Consider the following 24675-nt stretch of genomic DNA (forward strand, 5'->3'; position numbering starts at 1 on the left):
CAATTTTGCCACATTCCACAGTTTTACCTGCTCTGACGTGAGCTCGATAAAGAGCTACCAAAATTGAGTAAAGAGATACATGAGTATCTGGAAGCATGAGCCATCCTTTTCTCTTTAGCCTGCCTTGATTATTTTATCTCAGTCAGCTATGAAAAGAGTCAAGCACTTTATTTTTTATTTGCTTTTAATTTTTTTTTTAAGAGAGGAAGAGACGGAGTGAGGCGGAGCAGAGAGAGAAGGAGAGAGGGAGCATCTCAAGCCGTCTCCACACCGAGCACAGAGGCCAGCTTGGGGCTTGATTTCATGACCCTGAGATCATGACCTGAGCCGAAATGAAAAGTTGGACGCTTTACCAACAGAGCCCCCCAGGCGCCCCAAGAACCAAACATTTTAAATGCTTGCTTGAAAACTCACAGAAAAGCAAATTTCAACTCCTTAGACTTTAACTGAATCATGGCTTCCTCAGGCCCACCAGTTCATGTTCTTGATAGTATTTGCATTTGGGACCATTGTATTTACTTCTTCCTGGGACAGGAGTTCATACTCCTGGGGTAGTCGAACTCGTTTGAAGCTGGCAGTTCCGTTCTAGAGAACACGAGGTGGTAGTCAGCAGCGTGGGCCTTGCAGTCAGTCAGATGTGGTTCCCGTCCATACTCTGCTTCTTAGTAGCTGTGCAGCCTTGGGGGAAGTCATTTTGCCCATCTTGGGTCTGTTTCCCTGTTTTACACATGGGGACATGAGCAGTCCAAACAACATGGGTTAGTTGTGAGGATTTAGTAACAGACTCTATTTAAAGAGTAGTGCATAATCCTTGGACTCAGCTGTCATCATAATGATAGTTATTTCCTTGACTTGCTCAATTAGGAATAGTACAGGATGCTAGGACATACTGTTCCTCTAGGACAGGGGGCAGCAACCAAATCCAGCCTGCCTGTGAGCTAACAATGATTTTCACATTTTTAAATGGTTGAAAGAAATGAAGAGTACTGTTGGTGGCATGGGGAAATGATATGAAATTCATATTTCTGGGTCCATCAATCAACTGTTACTGGAACCCAACCATGCGTGTTCAGCGCCATGTTGTCTAAGGCTCTTTCGCTCTACAAAAGAAGAGTTCAGTACTTGCAACAGTGATCATATAGCCTTGAAAGTTCTGATATTTACTACTTGCCAGTCTCTGCTCTAAAACATTTAGCTGCCTGTCTGGATCATCAGAGGTATGGATAATTTGGGTATAATGTGCTGATTCTCACCGCTTACATCCCCAAACTCTGTGTGTGTTTGTGTGTGCAGAGTAATTTACAAGGGAGGAAATTATATAGGTTCCCCACAGGACAAATGAGATGAGGCTGCTGCGGCATTTTAAACTAAGGGTTCACTTTGTGTCTTTGAGGGATCAGGAAGGATTTAAAAGTAGTGGTACCATTGGTTAAATGCATTTACATGTTCTATTGTTTTTCTTTCTTCCATCAGAACCTTCTTGGCAAGGAGGCAAGAATGGGTGATTAGTTTCTCTTTGTAAAATGGATTAAATTGCTCTTATTAGATGTACTGTAATTCCGAGGCATTGGTTCTGAATGTGGCAAAGTCTCATCTCAGCAAATATCACCTTAACACCCTAATCTCCCCAAAAAAGGGCAATTTCTATAGAGAAATGGAAAATCTTAGAATATCCAGGGTGGAAGGAGCCTTGGAGATCTACAGAGATGATATTCATATTAATATCGCTCTGCTGATGTAGATATAATATCCTGTTTGAAGGCAAAATACTGTATAATGAACAAGCCCTAGTCCTTTCAGCCTGTTCGACCAGGATGGCCTTTAATGGGTGTTTGTGTATTGGAACTAGATTTGAATACCTGTAAGATATTAAATTTCATATGCTTTACAAAATGTGCAGTTATAGAGACACATAAACATAATGCCCAATTTTGAATTGTGGGGGTGGGGATAGAAATGTTGCCAGTTTAGGGCATTTCCTCTGCCTTTCCCTGGGTCTATCCTCAGCCTGGCCCGTGGCCTTAATGAAATTCTTTTCCAGTAGGGGTGAGGTAGGCACGGGGCTGGGGAAAGGTGAGGGCAAGATCTGAAAGTTTAGTCTCCTAGGGGGAAAGATACGTGTTTCACTGAGCCGTGCAGGCATACCAATCTGAGTGTCTCTGTCAGGGAGGGATCCTAGGCTGTGAAGCTGCAGGTGTGTTGAGAGTGGGGGTGGGGGTGAGATAATGGCCTGCCCCAAGGAGAAGGAGGAAGGCAACGAAGCAATGAGAAGAGGTATTGGACTAGATCTTTCTGAAAGGATCTCAGAACCTCCTACTCCTCCCCACCTCTTGCTTTTATACTTATAGGACTGGTGAGAGGGGAGATGTATTTTTTAACATTTGATGTTCTCCTGGTGTACCCCATGATTCTGTGTTTAGCCAACAGGCCAAGCTGAAAGGTGGCCACATGTATATGGAACTGACTTTCAAGTTTGTTAGATACAGAATCCATTGAGTAGTCTTACCTTACAGTCTGAGGATTTATACCAGAATCTTCCATATAGAACTGGGCCTGGCCCCCTTTGCCCTCTAGCCCTCCTTCCCCTTCTGCTGTCTCCAGGGAGGCACAGTCAACATCTGTCACCGTCACTAGCTATGTACACACCAGTGCTTCCTCTTTATACACTCTACTGGTGGACTTCCACTTTGATGAGGCTTGGGTACGGAGTGGAAATCTGACTACTCAACAAGCTGCTTTATGGGGGAATCAAATTTTAGATTGGCCATTGTGGACAACAGTACAGCAATTCCTCCAAAAATTAGAAACAGCGGGGGTGCCTGGGTGGCTCAGTCGGTTGAGTGTCTGACTCTTGATTTTGGTTAAAGTCGTGATCTCAGGGTCATGAGTTCAAGCCCCACATTGGGCTCCACGCCGAGCATGGTGCCTGCTTTAGATTCTCTCTCTTCCTCTTCTTCTGCCCCTCCTACCCCACCCTGCCTACTCATGTGCATTCTCTCTCTCTCTCTATCTCTCTTGGAAAAAAAAAGCTATTAAAAAAAGAAATAGGGGCACCTGGGTGGCTCAGTGGGTTAAAGCTTCTGCCTTCGGCTCAGGTCATGATCCCAGGGTCCTGGGATCGAGCCCCGCATCAGGCTCTCTGCTAAGCAGGGAGCCTGCTTCCTCCTCTCTCTCTGCCTGCGTCTCTGCCTACTTGTGATCTCTGTCTGTCAAATAAATAAGTAAAATCTTTTAAAAAAATACTGATCCTTTAAAAAAAAAAGAAACAGAAATACCATAAGACCCAGTAATTTCACTATTGGGTATTTACTGAAAGAAAACAAAACACTAGCTTGAAAAGATACATGTACCCCTATATTTATTGTAGCATTAGTTATGATAGCCAAGATATAGAAATGATCTAAACGTCCAATAAGAGATAAATGAATAAGGAAAATGTGGTGTGTGCGTGTGTGTGTAATGGAATATCACTCAGCCATAAAAAGAATGAAATCTTGCGATTTGCAACAACATGGTTGGACCTAGAAGATATAATGCTAAGTGAAATAAATCATTCAGAGACAGACAAATACTATATGATTTCATTCATGTGTGTAACCAAAGAACAAAACAAATTAATAAACAAATAATAACACAGTACAGAGAGAAGACTGATAGTTGCCAGAGGGAAGGGAGGGTGGGCAAAATGGGTGAAGGACAGTGGGAGTCATAGGCTTCCAGTTATAGAATGAGTAAGTCTCAGGGATAAAAAGCATAGGGAATATAGTCAATGGTGTTGTAACAGATTTGTGTGGGGATACACGGTAGCTACACTTGTGGTGAGCACAGCATAATACATAGAGATATTCAATCACTATGTTGTACACCTGAAACTAACATAACGTTGTGTGTCAACTATATGCAAATACAAAGTTTTGAAAACAATAAAGTAATCAACTTGAATGCCCAAACTACCACTCCGTTTGAACAGCAGAGCTGATGACTCTGTCTTGTGAATGGTTAAGGCAGGAGAACAGCAGTGGGGACAGCTAGGGATGTCAACACCATGAAGTATAATGACTCAGGGGCTTTGACCTCTTCCTCCAGGATGAGGCCAAGAAAAGCTCTTGGGCTTCCAGCCTCCAGGGCATGTGTTTCCTTTGGACCAGGTGGTGGTCGGTTTTCAGGGATCTGCACCTGCTCAGTACAGAGTTCTGAGCAATGGGTGGTGGGAGTGGACACAGTTGACCCCGGGCCATTGTGAGTCTGTGGCTGGGCCAGAATGTTGGCAACGCCCACAGAACTGTTGAGCCTCCTGAGCTCAGGGAAGAAGGCCGAGTAAGAAAACCGACTGTCACTAGTCCTTTAACCATGTTTGTTCACCGAACTCACACTTTTATAACAGGCAGAGGATCAAAGGTGTAAATAACTAACATAACGTGAGTTTGCCATTGATTTTCATGTATAAATTCTCAATATAGTTTTGATTTTAGAATTAAAAATAATGGCCTGGAGTTTTGCATTCTGCTGTGGCAGTTATACAGTTGGCCAGCAAGAGCCTTGTGCTCGGAGGTTTTCTCTTCTCGGAAGGGAGCCTGTGTTAAGAGTCATGCCTGCTGATGAAGAAAAGCTCCTGTTTTCCAGGTGCTTGTGTTGTGTCAGGCATTGTTGAAGTGTTTACTAATGGGACCTCATTTAATGCCACTGGTAGTTCTGTGAGGTACACTCCTCTTTTTAGGCACATGTTACAGATGGGGAAACTGAGGCTCAGGGATTCACTTGTCCAGGACACCAACTGATAATTCTAAGGAATTATTGAAATTCTAAGTCAAAGCTGCCTGACTTCTTTCCCCATTCTTTGCACCACGTTTGGAAACTTCTGTGGGGAGATTTGTTTGGAGGGCTCTCCATTGGGCAGTAAGTATCTTGCAGACCCGGCTGGACTGGAGACCCGGAGCTAGAGCAGGAAACCAAGAGTGCAGGTGAAAGGGAACAATTTCCTGGGAGACCAGGAAAACCAAAAAGGAAGCTCTAGCTTGTAGGGGCCAGAGAAGGCAAGACTTAGGGGAGAAGCTGATGGCTTCACTAATCAAGTAGAGAGAGACTTGGGCCTCGGAGGAAATGGAGAGACTGTAAGTGGGCAGGGCGGGCAGCCTGGCTCCCTCTGAACGTCCCTTTCACTTGGCTTCCTTCCCATGCAGCTCCAGTGTGCAGGGCCACTCGACCACGTTCTGGTGAAGGACTGAATGGGGGTGGGGTTAATTAGTAAGGCTGTATCCTCTAGGGAGATCCCAAACTTGGGTGCATTGACAAGATGGAAAGGAGAGTGTGCCAGTCCCCGTCTCCCTTCCCTGATCTGGTCCTGTTTACTTCTGGCCATTGTCATTGCTTGGTAGATCAGAGCCCCTCTTCCTTAGGCCTCGAGACATCAGAATGTCTCAGTCTAGTGTTTTTGTGTGCAGAACACTGGGCGCCAAGTTGAAGGTGTCTTCCTGGTGATCCACTGTGTCCTAGGCCTGGGAACATCAGAGTGACTTTTCTTTTTCTTTTTCTTTCTTTTTTAAAGATTTTATTTATTTATTTGACAGAGAGAGAGAGAGAGAGAGAGAGCGAGCGTGCAAGCTGGTAGAGCTTCAGGCAGAGGGCAGAGGGAGAGGAAGAAGCAGAGAGTCCCGCTGAGCAGAGAGCCTGATGTGGGGCTCGATCCCAGGACCCCGGGATCATATCCTGAGCTGAAGGCAGACACTTAACTGACTGAGCCCCCCAGAAGCCCCCAGAGTGACTTTTCACATCTTATCTCTGTCCTTGGAGATAGTAATTCAGTAATAAGTCTTCTCAGAGAGGGAACAGCTTGTCTGCTCTGCTTTTCGACTCGCAAAGTTTATGTCGGAAGGAAGGTTTCTTTTCCCAGGGAGGTGTTACTATTTCCCAGGGTCCCCCTCATCTGTGCAACTAATGAGAAGGCAGGAAGCTTTACTGCAGAAGCACAAAGTGTGAGGACAGAGACAAGATGCTTCTGCTTTGCCCTTCAGATCGAAGACAGCTAGGAGTAGTGTGACACCAACTTAGTGAGCTATGTTGCCATCATTGTGCCTCCTGGTCTTTAGACAGAAGCAGTAGGCAGATGACATAAATGACTGTCATTCTTTCTACGTGTCTGAGGTTTGGTTTGTCTGCTCATTCAGCGAGTTTTCCGTTAGCCGTGCAGCATGACAATCGTTTTCTGGTACCACATATGGCTTTATTCATCATCGTCTCCAGCCTTCCACACATGCCCCCATTAAAGAGATTTCTCTAATTACGTGTTATGCAGGTGTTTTGTATTACAAACAATGTTTAATTGTATTCGTTCGGAACAGGTTGCAATTAAAATCTATAAACCGTTTAAGCCTCTCTAAAAGCTCCGCCATCTACCTTTCAGCTTAGCATTAATATTTACCCTAGAGAGGAAAAACATCTCATCCCGTATTTCTCTGATGTATGTACCATTTTTGTTATTAATGAAAACAAAAGACACATGTTTAATTGGATCCCTTAGGTATTGATTAAAAAAAGAGTCGGATTCCTCCCTTGCCAGGGCGGTTCCATAGGGCTTCCCTGAACCATCCTTTGTTTCCATCCTTTGAGGGTTCACATGCTGAATGTTTTCCTTCCAACTACCATGCTGAGAGCTTACCAAATGCTGTGCCCTTGGGTGTGGGCAGCAGAAGTTCTCTGAGAGAGGGGAGGTCTGCAGCCCACGAGGGCCCGAAGAGAAGGCCGCCTTGAGCTCTCTTCCCATGTTGGGCAAAGAGAGGAAGGAAACAGCAGCCATTTGGCACCAAAATCCTGCTTACCTGGGGCTTTGGGCTGTTGGAAGTTAACTGTGTAATACATCTGAGGACAGTTCCAATGAGCCCTTTTTTCTTTTCTTTCTTTTTTTTTACTTTTGCATTTTATTTATTTATTTTTTTAATCAACATATAACGTATTTTTATCCCCAGGGGTACAGGTCTGTGAATCGCCAGGTTTACACATTTTACAGCACTCATCATAGCACATACCCTCCCTAATGTCCATATCCCAACCACCGTCTCCTGTCCCCCTCCCCCCAGCAACCCTCAGTCTCTTTTTTGAGATTGAGTCTTTTATGGTTTGTCTCCCTCCCGATCCCATCTTCTTTCATTTTTTCTTTTCCTACCCCCCAAACCCCCCACATTGCATCTCCACTTCCTCATTTCAGGGAGATCATATGATAGTTGTCTTTCTCCGACTGACTTATTTCGCTAAGCATGATACCTTCTAGTTCCATCCACGTCATCACAGATGGCAAGATTTCATTGCTTTTGATGGCTGCATAGTATTCCATTGTGTGTGTGTGTGTGTGTGTGTGTGTGTGTGTATCACTTCTTCTTTATCCATTCATCTGTTGATGAATATCTAGGTTCTTTCCATAGCTTGGCTATTGTGGACATTGCTGCCATAAACATTTGGGTGCACATGCCCCTTCGGAAAACCACATTTGTATCTTTAGGATATATACCCAGTAGTGCAATCGCTGGGTCATAGGGTAGACGAGCCCCTTTTTCGACTCAAAAATGTTACTATTTCTTTCGATACTTTATCTCATAATCAATATTCAATTTTCAAGGCAGTGAAACTAATCAGAATAGCAGATGAATCCAGCTCAAGGGAAGGGAAGTAGAATGAGTACATTGCAAATGGGGCAGAGCAGGAAAATGGGAGAATGTTGGTAACCACAGGGTGGGTTTTTTCCCCGTGAGTTCACTTCTCTGTGGGTTTGTCCTTCGAAACACCAGACACAGGAGGGAGGAACAGTATTCAGAAAGCAACCGAGTTCTTGTGGCCTTTCCGTCTGTGGCATTGGGATGTTTCTGGTGATGGGGCCGGCTGTGTAGTTCCTCTGGAGCCTGTGATCACAGGAGAATTCCACCTGCACCACAAGGCAAGCTGGGGGCATGGAGGTTGAGGCAGGCATAGGGGATGGTAGCAGTGAGACATTCTGGAACACCATTCTGGCATCTTCTGGATTCTTGAGAATAGGTTCTCTCTCAAGCCCCATCTTACGTTCATCTTTATTACACCTTTCATTTCAACCTTTGCTGGCAGGTAAGGAGATCAGCGTAACCTTTAAGGTCTTCACAAGAGAAGTTGAGCAATAGCATTTATTTATGTATTTATGTATGTATGTATGTATTTATTTATTTATTTATAGATTTTATTTAGTCATTAGAGAGCGGGAGAGAAAGAGAGTGAAGGAGCATGAGCCAGTGGCGGGAGGTGGTGGGCAGGGAGAGGCAGAGGGAGAGGGAAAGGCGACTCCCCACCTGAGCAGGGAGCCAGATGTTGGGCTTGATCCCAGGACCCCAAGATCATGATCTGAGCTGAAGGCAGACACCTAACCGAATGAGCCAACCCTGTGCCCCTGCCCTAATAATTTATTTAACCAACATTTGCTGAATGCTTCCTGAGTCAGGTCCCTTGCTAGAGTGTTGGGGGCATAAAGACGAAGGAATTCTCATCCTTGAGGAGGTCATAGTCAGCTGGGGGATAACAGAAGTAAGCCAGGAATTACAAAGTCCTTGGAAAAGTGCCAGCATGAAGATCTGCAGCTCTGTTCCCTGAGTGCTTTGGGGGTGAGGGTGCTCAGAGCAGTGACTGGACAGTGGCAGCCCTGTTAGCAGATCTGGAGGCCTGTCCACCTTGGACTTGACATTCAGCCTCCGGCCAAATGCTTGTCTTCGAAAACGATTTTATTTTAACACAATCAATTTTTTATTATGCTAACTCACATGATGTATTCTGTAGAGATTTACTGAACTATTTTTCCCTTTAAAATAACTAACTATATGTTTTGACATGCTTCAGGGGATCCTTTTATAAAGTAGCATGGATTGGACAATACCAGAATACATCAGTGTGAGGCAAAGCCTGAATCAGTAACACACAAACAACTGCATCTTCAAAAACATAAAGGAAAGCAAAATGCTAAAAATCACAAACTACAGAGAGGCAGCCTGGCAATGGGGAACAGTTACTTGCAAAGAGGAAGGCACAGGTCCCTGTTGACTCTGCTGCTGAGTCCCCCTAGCAGGTCCCCGTTTCTGTCCAGACCTCAGTTTCCTGGTCAGGAGAATGGGTGGTGGATGAGAATCTCAGGTCACTAAAGTGCCTTCCCAGGAGCATCCAGCCTTGGGGATGAACTGCAGGGAAAGCAGCCCTCCCTTCGTGAATAGGGCTTCTAGTGTCTGCTTTTCCCAACCCCCTGGGATCAGCCTTTTGGAGGAATGAATGAGGGCTTGCCTCTTTTGTTCCATCCCCCACCCTCTCTTAACTCATGCACACGTGTGGTCCTGTGCACACACACGTGAACATACTCCCCTGCCGTACTGGAGAAAAAGAAGAGACGCCTATTTTTCACTCGAGTCTCACGAATGACGGCTGTACTTTTTTACACAGTTAAGCTATTAGATGGAATTCCATTCTCCTTGTCAAGTTGCAGACAGGGGAAGGAGCCCAGAATTCTAATGGTGCTGGTGTTCTTGGCAAGCACCTTCCACAGGGTGGTAAGGTAATCAGTCCGCAGTTAGGCAGTCTGAAGGCTTCGGTTTTCCTCTGACTTGGAAAAAGCGGAAGGGTGGGGTGGGGAGCTTGGTATTATGACTTCCATCCGTGGGACTTTGCTCTGAGGTTAACTTACTTTTTTCCATCGATTGCGTAGTCCTCTGCATCCCCGCAGTACCCATGGCAATCAAAGAGGGAGGACAAGACAGATTGACTTTTTGTGTCTTTGTAGCATTGGTGGACCACAGACTTTTGGGAACTGGAGTTGCTTTTATTCTTTTGAATTCAGCCCTATATCTTCTTTCAGTCAGGATGCATTTACCTTCCCAGAATCCACTCCTTAAGGACAGGCAGGTGGGCATCCTAAAGTCAGGGCATCCTAAAGTCTTCTGGCTCAAAGAACATAATGCACTTTAGCTACAAACCCACCCCATTCCCACCTCTGCCCTGGTTTCCTCTCCTTTTTGTGATTTTAGCAGTTTGGGTTTATGGGAAACTCTCAGTTCCTTAATGTAGCCTGCCAAAGAATAAAAAGGCTTGCCAGAGCCTCACCCCCCACGGAAAACATGGGATGTAATTGACTCCAAGGAGTCCTTGTATCTCTTTTCCCTTGCCGGGACCTGAATAAGTCTGTTGCCTTGGCTTTGTGGGCCAGGCCGGTATCTGTAGCCTTCTTGCCATCCGTGGAGCAAATGGTTGCAGGCAGTTGCCAGAGTCCAGTGCTCTGCTTGTCATGGGAAGCCTATTGACTTTAATCGTGACCATCTGGCTCGATGCCTCAGAAGAAGATGTCTCAGGGAAGGCTTATTTCATGAATTGACCTTTGTTTATTTCAAAGCCGCACTGCTGTTCCAACTTCAGCATTGCATTTTATGCGATGGGCACCGGAAGTACAAACGGAAGTTCTGCAGAGGGTACTCCCCATGAAACTTACCAATCCATGTGCGATTGCCACTTTCAACACAATCGGGACACATTGTCGTTCCCCTTTTACTGAAAACATATGGTGGGTACTTCAAGCAAACCCTAGGCCAAGCCATGGTGCCATTAAGGAGAGCAGGCATTAAAAATGGGAAAATGGTATCCAGGTGGCAGGAGGAATTCAGTAGGTGGGATGGGAAATATTTATTGTTAACGAGCTTTCATAAGGAGAACAGAAACAAATTAGATGTGATTTGCAGGTCTGTTGGCAGGCAGGATCTGCCTAGCAGACGGGAAACTTGGAGAGGATTCTCAGTACTGGACCTCACACTTGACCCAAGTCTGTCCACCCCACCCCACCCTTCCCTGGAACATGCCGAAGAAGTATTGAGCATTGCAAGTTTATTTAAAATAATATCTGCCAAGGGTTAGTAAGTGCCACATTCCTGGCACCACACTAATGGCTTTTACTTACCTTCTCTCGCGTCATTCTGACAAGGATCGTGTGAGGTGGGAGATATTATCCCCATCTTCTGGATGAGAAAATCGAAACTTCGACATTAAGTTGATGGAGGTTGCATGGCTAGGAAGTCCCAGAGCTGAGACTCAGTTCCACATCTCTCTTGACTTCCAGGCCCTTGCTCTGTACTATTTGGAAGTTCAACAAGAAGAGAGAGGCACTCGTAAATTTGACAACGGATCACAACCTCTCCCAGGGCAGGGCTTGGCACACGTCTACTGTGTCTTCTCTGCAGCCAGCTGGGTCTGCCTAAGCAGCTCTGGCAATGGGAATACATGGGTCTCCTTCACAGGAAAGTTTTCAATCTGTCCACACTGCTTCAGTCCCCAGTGGTGCAGTAAAGGAGAGGAAAGAAGAATAGAAGAGATGGCTTTGACACACCCACAGAGAGGCATCATCGGCATCCCCTTCCTCCCAGCCTCAGTGGCATAGAAGGACAGGATGGTCCCAGCGAGGAGGGGGGCGGAGCTGAAGACAGATTTCCATTTCTTCCAGTGTCGCTTCCTTTCCCTTTGTCCTCTCTGAAGTCCATCACCTACTGGGTTTTAGGGTATAGCCAACTGAGACTTCTTTCGGAGGCAGTGGAAAGGATCATGGGCGAAGTGTCAGAAGAGGGGACAGCAAGGTCAGCTTCACCATCTCTGAGGTGTGTGGGACTGTGGGCAAGTCCCATAACTGCAGTGTTTGGATCTATACGGTGAACATCATTATCCTTTCCCATTATGTTCCCATTACTGGATCATTGTAAAGATTAAATGGGGAGATATGTGTCAAAGTATTTCAAAAGCCTAAAGCTCCACATAATATAGGGGATTATGAGAAGCTTAAGAAAGGATAGTCACAAAACTGACATTGTCCTTTAAAGATGTTATTTATTTATTTGAGAGAGAGAGAGATGGGGGAAGGGGCAGAGGGAAAGAGAGAGAATCTCCAGCAGACTCTGCACTGAGCATGGATCCCGATGTGGGGCTTGAGATCATGACTTAAGCCTAAATCAGGAGTTAGAGGCTTATCGCACTGAGCCACCCAGGTGCCCTGACATTGATCTTTATTTAAAAAAAATTTTTTTAAAATTTATTTGACACACACACACAGAGAGAGAGAGAGAGAGAGAGAGAGAGCAGCACACTAGCAGGGGAAGCTACAGGCAAACGGAGACAGGGAGAAGCATGCTCCCCACTGAGCAGAGAGTCTATGTGGGGCTCTATCCCAGGACCTTAAGATTATGGCCTGAGCTGAAGGCGGATGCCTAACCCATTGAGCCACCCAGTCCTCCCTGACATTGTCTTTTTAATGAGAGGCAGTGGGTGCTGCCTTCCTCCCTTGGTGGGCAAGCTTCCTCGTCTTTAAAGCACATTTCCAGAGCAGAAGGAAGCCCAAGCGCCACGTTTCTGATCTGAGAGCTAGTTTGAGATGTAAATGAACTCTGTCTCTCAAGACACAGCTTTGCATCTATTTTGCATTCAAATTTATTTATCTAGAGACAAAATCGTGCGTTCTTTACTTCTACTCACAGCATATGCAAGCAGATCAAATGAGGTGCTGATCCAGCAAAATGGCAAGTAGCCTTTTGCTTCCTTGAAATTGCTAATTTTACAAATGGCACAGTGTTGAAACATGGCACGGAATATCTATTTTACTAGAATCTGGCAACACAGGCACATATGGTCTTGTCAAAAATGAATCAAACACAATTCCAGGATTATAATTAAGTAGTTGAAATTCCAAAAGGAATAAGTTAACGTGAACAAAGTCGGATTTAGATTGCTTTTTGCTAGCTTTCTCTCAGGTCCCTTCCTTGGCATACTGTTGGCAACATACTGACTTGCTCTGAGAAAAGTTGAATTGTCAAACATCAAACGTTTTCACACTGACTCTAAAGGTGTGTGATTTAACATCTATATTCCATGTTTTGGGGTACGATATGTCAAAAAATCTAAGAGGACCAAGATAGAAGTCAAGCCAAATGTCCCTATGTAAATATTTAGGTTAAAGCCTTTTCCTACTAAACAGAAACTTCTGATCAATTCCCTAGCAGACCTGCCGAGATAAAGAAAGAAGATGGGGCTGTTATCGAAGGAAACTCTCTCTCCCCCATCTCACTCTCTCATCTCTCTCTCTCTCTCTCTCTCTCTCACACACACACACACACACATAAACATACACACACAATTTCAATCTCAAACTCTCTCTGAATACTCAGTCATGTGCAATTCTTGCCTGGAAGACCAACGTCTAGCATAGGGCATGTGGAGAGAGTTAAGTTGGAGATTTACAGGGATTCTCTTGGAGTTGTTGTAGACATGATTTTGGGTCCTGATTGAGAAGTCAGTATCTATACCATGAAAACAAATATCAGCCCAAGGGTGGAAACAACCCAAAAGTTCTTTAGCTGACGAGCGGATAAACAACCGAGGTACACACCTCCACACAATGGTGTATGATTTCATCGGTAAGAAAAAGAATGAAGGACTGGTCCATGCTACAGCATGGATGAACCTAGAAGACATGATACCAGAAACAAGGCAGACACAAAAGCCCACATATTCTATGATGTCATGTATATGAAATGTCTAGAATAGGCAAATTCATGCACATAGGAAGCCAATCAGCAGTTACCAGATGATAGGGGAAGGAGGGAGATTGGTTGATCAGCTAGAGAAGATGTAGTTTCCTTTTGGGGTGTTGAAAATGTTCCAAAATTGACTGTGGCTATAGTTGTGCAACTGTGTGAATACACTAAAAACATTGGCTTGTTCACTTTGAATGGGTGCATGGTGTGGTATATAGGTGGTATCATATCTCCATAAAGCTGTTACCAACAAAAGTTTCTCTCCAATGGTTTTTGTGTGCCCTCCCCATTCAGAAGCTTGGGAGTCCCAGTTCAGATTCCTGACCCCATTGCTAGATTGTAGGATCTCCTGGTTCTTCATGGTCCAGCTTGCTTCTCCCCCAGCTTTAGTTCTATTATCCAGAACAAAAAAACACTCTGGAAGAGAATGGATGCCGTGGTGGAAGAGGGGAGACAAAGACTTTGAGATTCAAGTGGTGTCTACATAGAACCACTGCTCCCACTTGGGTAGGCACTCTCCTGTCACAATTGGCACCCAATTATTCCCATTCTCCTGTTTTCCTGGGGCCTTGCCAAGCCCAGATCAGGTCACTTCCTTGTAAGATCTAAGTAACCTGGAGATTTTTCTTCCACAAGAGTGCAGAGATTTTATTAATGAAAGCTTCTACAGAACTTTTTTAAATGATTCATACAGGAAATTATAACTTTCATAAGAAAGGGGGGGTAGAATTTTTAACCCTGGTTTAGCATGACAAACTTGAGAATCGAGCTGTGCACTCCACTCACTAGCTCCTTTTCCTGTGTACTTAAAGAAAGGAAAAGAAAGACTTTTCTTGCTGTTCGATCCCCAAGCTACTTCTGCTTTCTGACTTGAAAGGCAAGCAGTCCAAAGGGAGGAAATAGTATTTGGACACCTGTAAGAGAAAATATTCTTATAAATTGGATAGTGATTCCTAACCATCGTTGATGAATATAAGTACCTTTTGTTAAAATCTTATCAATGAACACATATTTCTAGGAAGATTATATTACAGTTGAAATTATGAATAAGTTGCTAAAGGCCCATGCTGGAAAGCCAATATGCCCTTAATTCAACTAAAATATTTATTCAATAAAGACTGACGGTGGTATGAAGTATTTAAAATGATGGTGGAAACAAAAGCTTTTGTCATAAGAGACCATGGTCTACTTAGAACATTTTTCCTGCTTTCTTCCATCTTGGGTCTCTGCGCCTTCCAGCCCTTCACAGAACTTCCAGTTAGCGCCATGCTGGGACAGAGCATCCCAAGGTTCACAACCTTTGTGCCCTGTAGGAGCCACTATGAGGAGGGCCCAGGGAAGAACAGGCCATTTTCACTGGAAAACAAGTGGTGGTTACTAATTATGGTGACCATGTACTTTGGATTTGGATTCGCTGCACCTTTTTTAATAATAAGACACCAACAGCTTAAAAAAAGAAGGATGTTTTAATTAATCCATAAAACAGATGTGAAAAGGAACATTTTAAGAGGTGCAGTCTCTTTTAAAAATGGATCTAACTCTTTTTAAAAAATTTTTATTTGTTTGACAGAGATCACAAATAGGCAGAGAGGCAGGCAGAGAGAGAGAGAGAGAGAGAGAGAGGAGGGGAAGCAGGCTCCCTGCTGAACAGAAAACCAGATGCGGGGCTCGATCCCAGGACCCTGGGATCATGACCTGAGCCAAAGGCAGAGGCTTTAACTCACTGAGCCACCCAGGTGCCCCTGGATCTAACTCTGGATCTAAACTTACTATATGAATCCTTAAAACAACAACAACAACAACAACAACAACAAAAACCCTCCATTTCCCTAATGTGGTTCCCTGAATAGATTACCAAAAATGCTTAGATAATGACAAGTGGTAGTCACCATTCCGCTGTCTTTGCACTTAAATGTATCTTAGCATAAGATCTGCTTTGAAGAGGGCTTTAAAAAAAATATTCAACCAAATTAAAAAAAAATCAATTATACATTATGAAGTTTATTCTCAGCCACTCGTTCAAAGCCCTTGGGTACCCAAAGTGGTGGTATTTTTAGAGATCTGTGTCTACTTTCTTAATTCATTTGTGGCTGCAAAGAATGATTCTGCTAACAGCATGAAAAAGAGCCAAATATTGACTCCAGAGATTATGCAGGGTGCCCTATAATTAGTTTTATGACCAAAAAGGAAAGAATGCCTTGGATGATTGACAGGATGGATTGAATGAATGAATGTATGAATGAACAAACAGATGAGTAAATATCATCCATTCAGAAATTCTCAGAATTTCTCAGAAAATCTCAGAATTCTCAGAAATACTTCCGAGAGCGTCATTTCAGTGGTGATGAGCGCTCTGGTGATGAGCGCCTCGTAGGGACGAGCCAGGCTCGGGAGAGGGTCCGGGTAGAGGCAATATGTGACTCCAAAAAGGGAAGGCAAAGGGAGTAAGAAAAGTATCAGCGGGAAAGACAGGCAGGAAGCCAAGAGAGTGAAGAAGAGAATGATAAAGATTAAGGCGCAGCTGTGAGGAAGGCGGGGCTGCAGGGCGGAGAATCAGCTAGCCGGGGTGGATGGGGGACAGCTGGTGACTCCTGAGAAAGTCTGAAGTCCTAAACCTTTGTAATCTGGAAAACTTGGTTAACCACAGTGACTCATTCCCCAGTTATGCCACAAATCCAGGATTTTGCTGGAAAAGCAAGCAGACTGGCCCAGGACATTCTCAACTCCTGCTGCTGTTTCCACTTCGACATCTGACAGAGGTTCTCCATGACATAAACAAAGCACAGTCTTTGACTTAAGAATCATTGAGGACGGCTTTCGTTTTGCAGCTAAAACCAGTACCGAGAGTTCAACTTTACAGAGTGATGCCCATATGCTGGTCACTGTTCTAAGGGTTTGTTTTAACTCACTGAATCCTCAGAATGACGCCGAAAAGTAGAAACCATTGTCATTCCATCTTACAGATGAGGAACTGACTGAGGCCCAGAGAGGTTCGGCAACTTGCCTCTGGTCACACAGCTCAGAAGTCTTGCCATAGACCTTGGGCATAATCACTGATCTGTATTTCTAGACGTCTGGGTGCAGTTCCAGGAATGGAACCCAGGTCTCCTGGCTCCCAGTTCACTGACTTTTCTCCTGTGCTAACCAGAACTCTCTGGTGCCCCCTCTCTGGAGCATGGATGGCCCAGATAACATTACAGTCCCACAGTGACCACGAGTATGAAAACAAACTCTTCGCTCTCCCTGTCTCTTTTTGAATGGTTCTACCTCTGGGAGGGGTTCAAGCCAACCTTCCCCCCATCACTGGGGCTGGGCTGCCCAGAACAGTCCCTCCAACTTGGCATTGCCAATTGGACAGTGAGTGAGTGGTTCAGAGCTGGCAGAGCTGTCTCTACCCCTTCATTTCAATTCCGTGCTCACTTCCGAAGCCATCCTCCAAGTGTCCGGCCCTGTTAATGTGGCTCTTTGTAAGTGATTTAAAGGTAAATGGCTGGCATTAGAGGGTGATGTGCTGAACAGGAGACCAAGGTATGAAAAACAATGCTACGGAGTGGATCTCAAGGGCGTTGAGTAAACCTGCTGTCAGGATTTTCAGAGAAGATTTGATTGGGAAGAAAAACACTTCTTTGCTTCATCATTTCGAAGCAATTTCATGCTTCAGTTCTCTATACTTCTGTCTTCTGAACACTTCCGAGGGCCACACATGGGCCTCAGCATCATCCTGAAGTCTTGTACGATGGAGTCGCGGTGCAGGGGCTCTCTGGGTGTGATGTTGAGAGCTGCACGGGAATGCTTGCTTTTGATACAACATTTAATCATTTTCTTCTGCCTCAATTAAGTTGAAAAGACTCAAATGCAGCTTAAAATTGAAAAGCATAACTGAAAGAGGTTTATATCAGACATTGAAAGGCTAAGATGTTCCCTTTTCTGAACGGAACCAGGGAGGAGGTGGACTGGGGGAGGAAAGGACAGAAACCGCAGAGCCTTCCCAAGGGGAGTGTCTGGTGCCTGGTGGGTGGCTGAGTCTGTTATGTCAACATCTCAAACGCCATGTGGTCATTTCTTTAGGACCGTTTTATGATCTTTGTGGTTGTTTCTCTGCCCACCCCCCAGCTTTATTGAGATGTAATTGACATATAACATTGCGTGAGTTTAAGCTGTTTAACCTGATGATTTAATACACATACACAGTGAAATGATTAGTGTGATAAGGTTAGTTAACACATCTGTCACCTTGCATAGTTAAAGTGTGTGTGTGTGTGTGTGTGTGTGTGTGTGTTGAGAACATTTAAGATCTACTCTTAGCAACTTTCCAGGATACAATACAGTATAGCAAACCATAGCCACCTTGTTCTGTGTACATTATGGCCCCAGAACTCGTTCATCCTGTAACTGGAAGTTGGTAGCCTTCGACCAGGATCTTGCCATTTCCCACTCTCCTAGCACCTGGCAACCATCCTTCCTATCTCTGTTTCTCTGTGAGTTTCACTTTTTCTGATGCCACACATTAGTGAGACCGGACAGTGTTTGTCTTTCTCTGTCTGACTTATCTCTGTGAGCCGAATGCCCTCAAGGTCTAACCATGTTGCAAATGGCCGGATTTTGTGGGATTGTTTCTTGGTGTGATGCCAGCCTGAGCAAATGTGGTTTCATTCAGTGGTGTGCTTGGTGCCTGCTGCGGGAGTGGAGAAAGGGTCCTCTTGGTTCTCCCACACGCACTGTGTCCTAGACTCCATGCTTGGGTGTCACACATAGATAGGGACAGGGCTCCCCACTCTATATTGCACATTGGCATCTCCCGGGGAGCTTTTCCAAAAGTGCTCAGACTCATGCCCCATCTCGTAAGATTCAGATTCATTTGGTCGAGGGTGGGGGTCTGGGCATTTATAATTTTCAAAGCTCCCCAGGTGATTCCAAGGAGCAGCCCACGTGGGGAATCTCTGACTTAGAGGGTCTCATTGAATTTGGGGGAACTTTTCCTGCTCTGCTTCACTCACCCTTTTGACCTTTGGGGGAGAGTCCCATTCTTCATTGTGACAGGAGTGAGAAGTATGTCTGGTGGCCTCGATCCTCAGAATATGCAAGCCAAATCCCTTCGGAACCTTCAACCAGTGGTTTGGATGGCTTCCATTTCGTGCCTTTCTTTCCGGCTGGTATTTCCAGCTTTGCCAAAGCCCATTTTTGGTAACCTTGCCTTCTGCACACCTTAAGAGAGATTGTTTGCCTTTGTAACTTCCCAGTGTGGAAGGATTTTTAGGAGGCCCCAAGGAAAGAAGCCCTCATCTTCCTTCCATTCAAGGCTTCATTCCCGGGACGCTCTGAGACAATGCAGGCCTTCTTCTGCTCTCCCTGGCCAGCCTTCCTGGAGAGGATTTCTGAAGGCAGAGCTCATGGGGCCTTAGGGGGGCGTTCCTGGAGTGGCAATTCCAGACCGAAATTCCCTGGCTCGGAGTCTCCCTGGGAAGCCCCTGGGGAGGCCCAGGTGTGCACCGAGGTGAAAGAAACCTATTGTGGAGGGATTGTGCTCTGCCAGGGACCTCAGGGCCCGGTCGGGGGCAGTGAGGGAGGAGACGAAGGGGAATGCATCTCCGGATGCATCTCGGGGTCCTGACAAAGTGAAAATTCCAAAAGAGATTTATAGACACGCTCCCCGCCCACCATAGATGTCTTTGTCACGACTGTGAGTTTGCAAAGCATTACTGGCATTATTTCACATTTCTGTGACTTAGAAAGTGAGATGGAACCCTTTGGGGGCACTTACCACATGCCAAACAGTGGTATCCATACATTCACCCATATGCTACTTTAGTCACTAATTTAATCCTCACAGTACCCCATGAGAGACCTATGCTTATTGCTTTGTGGATTCAGAAACCAAGGCTCAGATCGTTGACATGACTTGCCCAAGGTCATACAGACTGGACAAGGACCCAGGTCAGTCTAACATGTAATTGAAGTTCGTCCCTTCCTGGGAAATACAGAATAACTCTCTTTGCTCTTTAACATCATCTGTCCTGACCCTCCTCTCCCATGTCTTCTTTTTAACATAAATACCTTCTGTTTCTTCAGATTATTTTTAATGAACATTTCCTAGATTTGCCCTTTCCAGAGTCTCACCTTCCATTCTTCATTTGTTTCCTGATAACTGGCTTCTTTTCCAATATTTCCAGTGGAACTATCTTCCCCTAGGTCACTGATGACCAGATTGTCAAACGCAGCCCTGATTAACCTATATCCAGCCTGTGTCCATAGCATGTAGTACGAAGGCTGGCCACTCTCTCTCTTCAGTTGGGCAATCTCATTCATTCCAATTGATGTACCATCTATATAATGACAACTCCCAAATCTACCTCTGCAGCCGTGACCTTTCTCTTGAGCTTCAGACCCATCCATCCAACTGCCTGTTAAATTTCAGATATCCCATACTTTTCTCAAACTCCACGCACTCCAAAATGGAAACCAGCACCAACCACCACTCCACCCCAATCCTGCACTTCTCTCTATACCCTTCACCATGGTTTAATAGTGGTATTGCCTTCCATATGCTCTACCAAGCTGGGAACTCGGGCACACCCTTCCCTTCACCCACTTGTCTAAATCAATCCTTCAAGTTCTATGGATTCCACTTGATGAATAGTTTTCAAAGATGACCTCTCCTCTCTCCATGCCAGTGACTACTTGAGCATGTCTTAGAGTATTTCAAGAGCTTCATAATGTCTCTCCAGTTCCACTTTACTGTACAAGTCTGTTTTCATGCTGCTGATAGATCTTTCAAGGCCCCTTTTAAACTGTTGAACCCACATTTCCCAAAGTACATTTCATTGCACCCTGGTTTTACGGGATGCTCTGTGAAAAATAGGACTGTGGTCAAGTAGCTTTGGGAAAGCCTATGTACTATGCTCTTCTCCTCTTGGAGGTTCATATTGGATGTCCCGAGAAGTCATCCAGTTAAAATCCTGTTTAGCTTTGTAGACTCAGCATCCCGAATGGATTTCATCATGGAATCACCCTTCCTCCCCACACTCACATTTTTCAGTGTAGGGCGTGCCATCAACCATCTGCAGAACGCCTTTGAAACCACAGTCGGTACGTTCTGTTCCTTGGCATGACTTGTAAGGCTCTTCTTCATCCGACCTTTGCTTACCTGTCCAGCCAACCCTCCCCTTTAACTCTCACAGCTGTCATCACACACCTTTGTGTTTTTTTCTGCTTTTCTTTTGCCTGAAAAGCCCTTCTTCTCCCCCACCCACCTCTACCTGCCTTCAACTCATCACTGAAGACTCAGCTGTCTTCTATGAAGCATTCTCTGACTCTCTCCAAGGGAGAATTGGTCACCTCTCTTTTTTAACTTCTAATGTCTGCATACATTTTGAACGTTACATTTTGAACAAAGGAAATCATTCCATTGCTTTGTGGCTTGGCATATTTCAAACGGATTGGATTAGTTTCTATATCTTTTCATTTTAACACCATCCTTGTCTCCTGAAGGGAGCTTGGGCTCTCATTACTAACCCAACAGGAAAACAGTCCCATTCTTTCTCACTTTTAGAAAAACAGCTTATGTGAGAGACCTTATAACAAAGTCTGGTCTAGAGCACATCTTAAAACAGTGTCCTTACTAATGAGTTCAGCTACATGATGTGTCCCACTGTGTGTTGCCTCCCCTAGACAGTGCAGTCATTGGCTTGAGTGTAGGTAGGTATAAAGTGCCTAATAATGCCTTAGTGCAGAAATGAAACCCAGAGCCACCTGAGCCCGTGCTCCCGAGAGAGATTTTCAAGGCCTACCTGCAGCTACTTAGCCTGGATCTCCCTCCAGTTGTCTTGGGCTTGGAGGCCTGGGAGTAACGGCCTGCCCCATGAAGACAACTCCTCAACGAAGAAAGGGAAATACCCATCACGGGGAGCTTCCTTTGTGTAGGCATGGTGCTGAGTCTTTGCCGCACAGTCTTACTGCGTCCTTACAATGACTCCGTCAGATAGGAACTCTTATTTGCTTCATGTTGCAGATGAGGACATGAAGGTTCAGCTGAGTGGAATGACCTGTCAACGTTGGTTTTACAGCTTCAGACCCTAATCCTGTCTGCAGCACATCCTTGCTGTGCTACTGTGGGCAAATCACTTACTCTAGCCAAGTCTCCATTTTCTCACTTGCACAATAGGAATAAGACGTGTGCTTACCTGGTGGAATGGGTCATAAGGTTTCAGTGATAGGCTGGATGCCGAGTGCCTGGCATGTGGTAAGCACTCTATAAATGGTAGCTATTATGGCCTGACATCAGAGACATTGTTTTCAGCCAAGATGAAGGGAAACAGGAGGACCATTTTGTGTTAAAGGAGAGTTTGAGCCCAGCTATTTGGACTATGAAAAGGTCACGCTTCTCAGCAAACCAAAGAGGGAGCGCTTCTCCCAATGGTTGATGGTCACGCTTCTCAAGGGGTGAAAAGAGGCCCCATTTTCAGAGCAGTGGGAGAGAAGGCAGCCAGGCACAAGAGCTTTTGTTGGGAGAAGGGCTGGTCATGCGGAGGCTGGAACAGATTGGTAAAACTTGGCCCCAGTGCAAATCAGAGATGGGCTCTGTACGTACTTCAGGCAGCTGACCTGTGCACTTATGTAGTGGTTTGTAATGCGTTCCCTATATGGGTAGCTACACTGGCTCCTATAAGAGCTACAGCTAACAAATATGGAAGGGCCATCTGGGGGAAGGGATATAAATGCAAGCGGGTGGCCAATGGGGAGAAGAACTACAGCAATGGGCTCTGTAGTCAGACTGCCTGGGTTGGCACTGTGACTCTGCCACTTGTTAGCGGTGTGACTTTGAGCTACCCACCACCTCTCTGAGGCTCAGTTCCCACCCTCATCTGTAGACTGGAGATAGAGTACCTAGTTTATAGGGCTATTGGATGGAATAAAGGAATTTATCCATGTAAAGCACTCAGTGCAGACCAGGTACAATGTAAAGGCTTAAGAATTTACAGTTATTGTCATCATCATGTGTGCTGGATGTGGTGGGGGCTGGGGGTGGGGACCAATGTAGATGATCAGAGAGCTTGTGGAACAATCCCAAATGAATCTTCTCCAAATCGACTTCTGCAAATATTGCATTTACCTCCATTAATTAAAAGAAGCTTTGCCTTCTTTCCTTTCAAGTTTATTTTGTGGCTCAGATCTTAATGAGCTTTTTAAAAGACTATAGAGGTTTTGATCCAATTAAAAACTATCCTCTAAGATATCAGTATCTGACAGTTCCACCATACTCTTTCGGGCATTTTCCTTGAAACAATCGTAATGCGATATTTATATCTAGTGAAAATTATGAGTTTTCACTAATTCTTAGATTAGATGGGGTTTAAGTACGAGGATGTAGCCTGCACATTTAATCTACTTTAGAGCAGCTTCATTTACTAGATGGTCCTCATGGGTTTGGGGAAAGGATGTAAAGTATCATCAATGAGGTGTGAAGCAGGTTTCAAAGGACAGAGTCTCTTGTTTTCAAAATGGATTGAACTGCTGCAGAATTGCAGCCACTGCCCAGCTCCCCGCAGTGCTGATCCTGACCTGAGCTCCAGCAGGTTCTTCCTCTCCCTCCCTTTCTCTGCAGGCACTTCTGTGCTCCTGTACCTCAGCCCCGGCTGCTGGGCCACGTGGCAGCTGCTGAGTTCTCCACCCACACAGCAATTCTCTCTGTATTCATCTTTTGGCTCTAGGATACTCTTGTACCCTTATTTCTATGATTTTTTTTGAAAAGTGTTTTTGACGCAGGTTCTGGAAAGAAAAGTGGTGCTGATGATCACTCCTTTATATGTTGATTTTACCCCCTTTCTTCGTAAAAGTGGGGATGAAGGGGGTTACAGCTCGGCTCCTGGCCCTCCTGCCCCCAACCTGTTCTGCAAATGAGAGGCAGAGGTCTCCTGTCACTCTGCTGCCCAGAAGATTAAGTGGTTCCTACCTATCGTCCTGGCCCTCACATAAGCCAACCCACTTTATCAACCTTATCTTCCATATGTGGAAGATTTTATATATATATATATATATATATATATATATATATATACACACACACACACACGCACACACACACACATATATATATGTATATATATGTTTTTCTAGAAGTGTGAAATATGCTGGTAGCTGTCAAGTGTCAGGAAGGTTCTGGAGAACAAGAAAAGGTCAACACCAGCTTTCTTAAGATGACTTTTCAAAAAGATCAAGGACTTTAAATTCAGCTTTGCATACCACTCCCTAAGTCATTCCAAGTTCGTAGAAGGTTAACACATTTATTGCTCAACCCAGGATTTGATACCCGTTTTTTAAAAAGGTTTTGTTTATTTATTTGAGAAAGAGTAAATGAGAGAGAGAGAGAGAGAAGCAGACTCCCCACTGAGCAGGGATCATGGGGCTCGATCCCAGGACCCCGGGATCATGACCTGAGCTGAGGGCAGATGCTTAACCAACTGAGCCATTCAGGTGCCCCTTGATATCCATTTTTATAGCTACTGTATTATGTTTGAGTTGACTTTATAAATTCAGTGGAGTTGTATTTTGTATGTTGAATATATACATCACTGTATCCAGAGGCCATTGTTTATTTAAAGAACTTGGAGAACAATGTTCTATGTGAATTTGTTATAGAGACTAACTTATGACTTGGTTATGATCGCCTTTATGTTACATGCATAGGCCTATGTATGGTGTACTTAATGCTGAACCTCCAGTAAAGATTATAGTATTGCTTCCATGGCAAAATGTAAGCCATGACAATGACATGGCTTCTAGCAGTGAATGCATCACCAAGACTTGAGAATCGAGCCTAGCCCAGTGCTTGTTGTATACAATAAGAGTTGACTACATGTCTGTCAAATGGGTGAATTGTCTACAATCTGCTCAGCCACAGAAAATGAGTAGAAAATGAGAGACTGAGACTTCTGTTCTCTGTAGTGTATCATAATTGACAATTTTAGACAAGCCCCATGACTTCTGCTGTCCCCATTTCCTTACTTAGAGCCATCTATCTCAGAAAAGGCTGAAGAAAAAAGGACACTAAACATTAGTCTAGAATGACCTTCTTTAAAAGTGATTTTTAAACTCCATTACACAAAAAGGTATGATAAAACCA

General features: G+C 44.7%; 2 protein-coding genes across 5 annotated transcripts in view; both read left to right on the forward strand.

Moving 5' to 3' along the window:
• HS6ST2 (heparan sulfate 6-O-sulfotransferase 2) overlaps positions 1–24675 on the forward strand; it is a 279181-nt gene that overhangs the window by 116177 nt on the left and 138329 nt on the right. The window lies entirely within an intron of this gene.
• On the forward strand, positions 14823–15026 carry LOC123388460 (cytochrome c oxidase subunit 7C, mitochondrial-like). Its single transcript, XM_045068074.1, has one exon. The coding sequence runs from the start codon at positions 14823–14825 to the stop codon at positions 15024–15026; it is 204 nt and encodes a 67-aa protein (XP_044924009.1).

The sequence above is a fragment of the Mustela putorius genome, unplaced genomic scaffold (genome assembly GCF_011764305.1).
Source record: "Mustela putorius furo isolate JIRA1106 unplaced genomic scaffold, ASM1176430v1.1 tig00003899_pilon_pilon_pilon, whole genome shotgun sequence".
Taxonomy (NCBI): domain Eukaryota; kingdom Metazoa; phylum Chordata; class Mammalia; order Carnivora; family Mustelidae; genus Mustela; species Mustela putorius.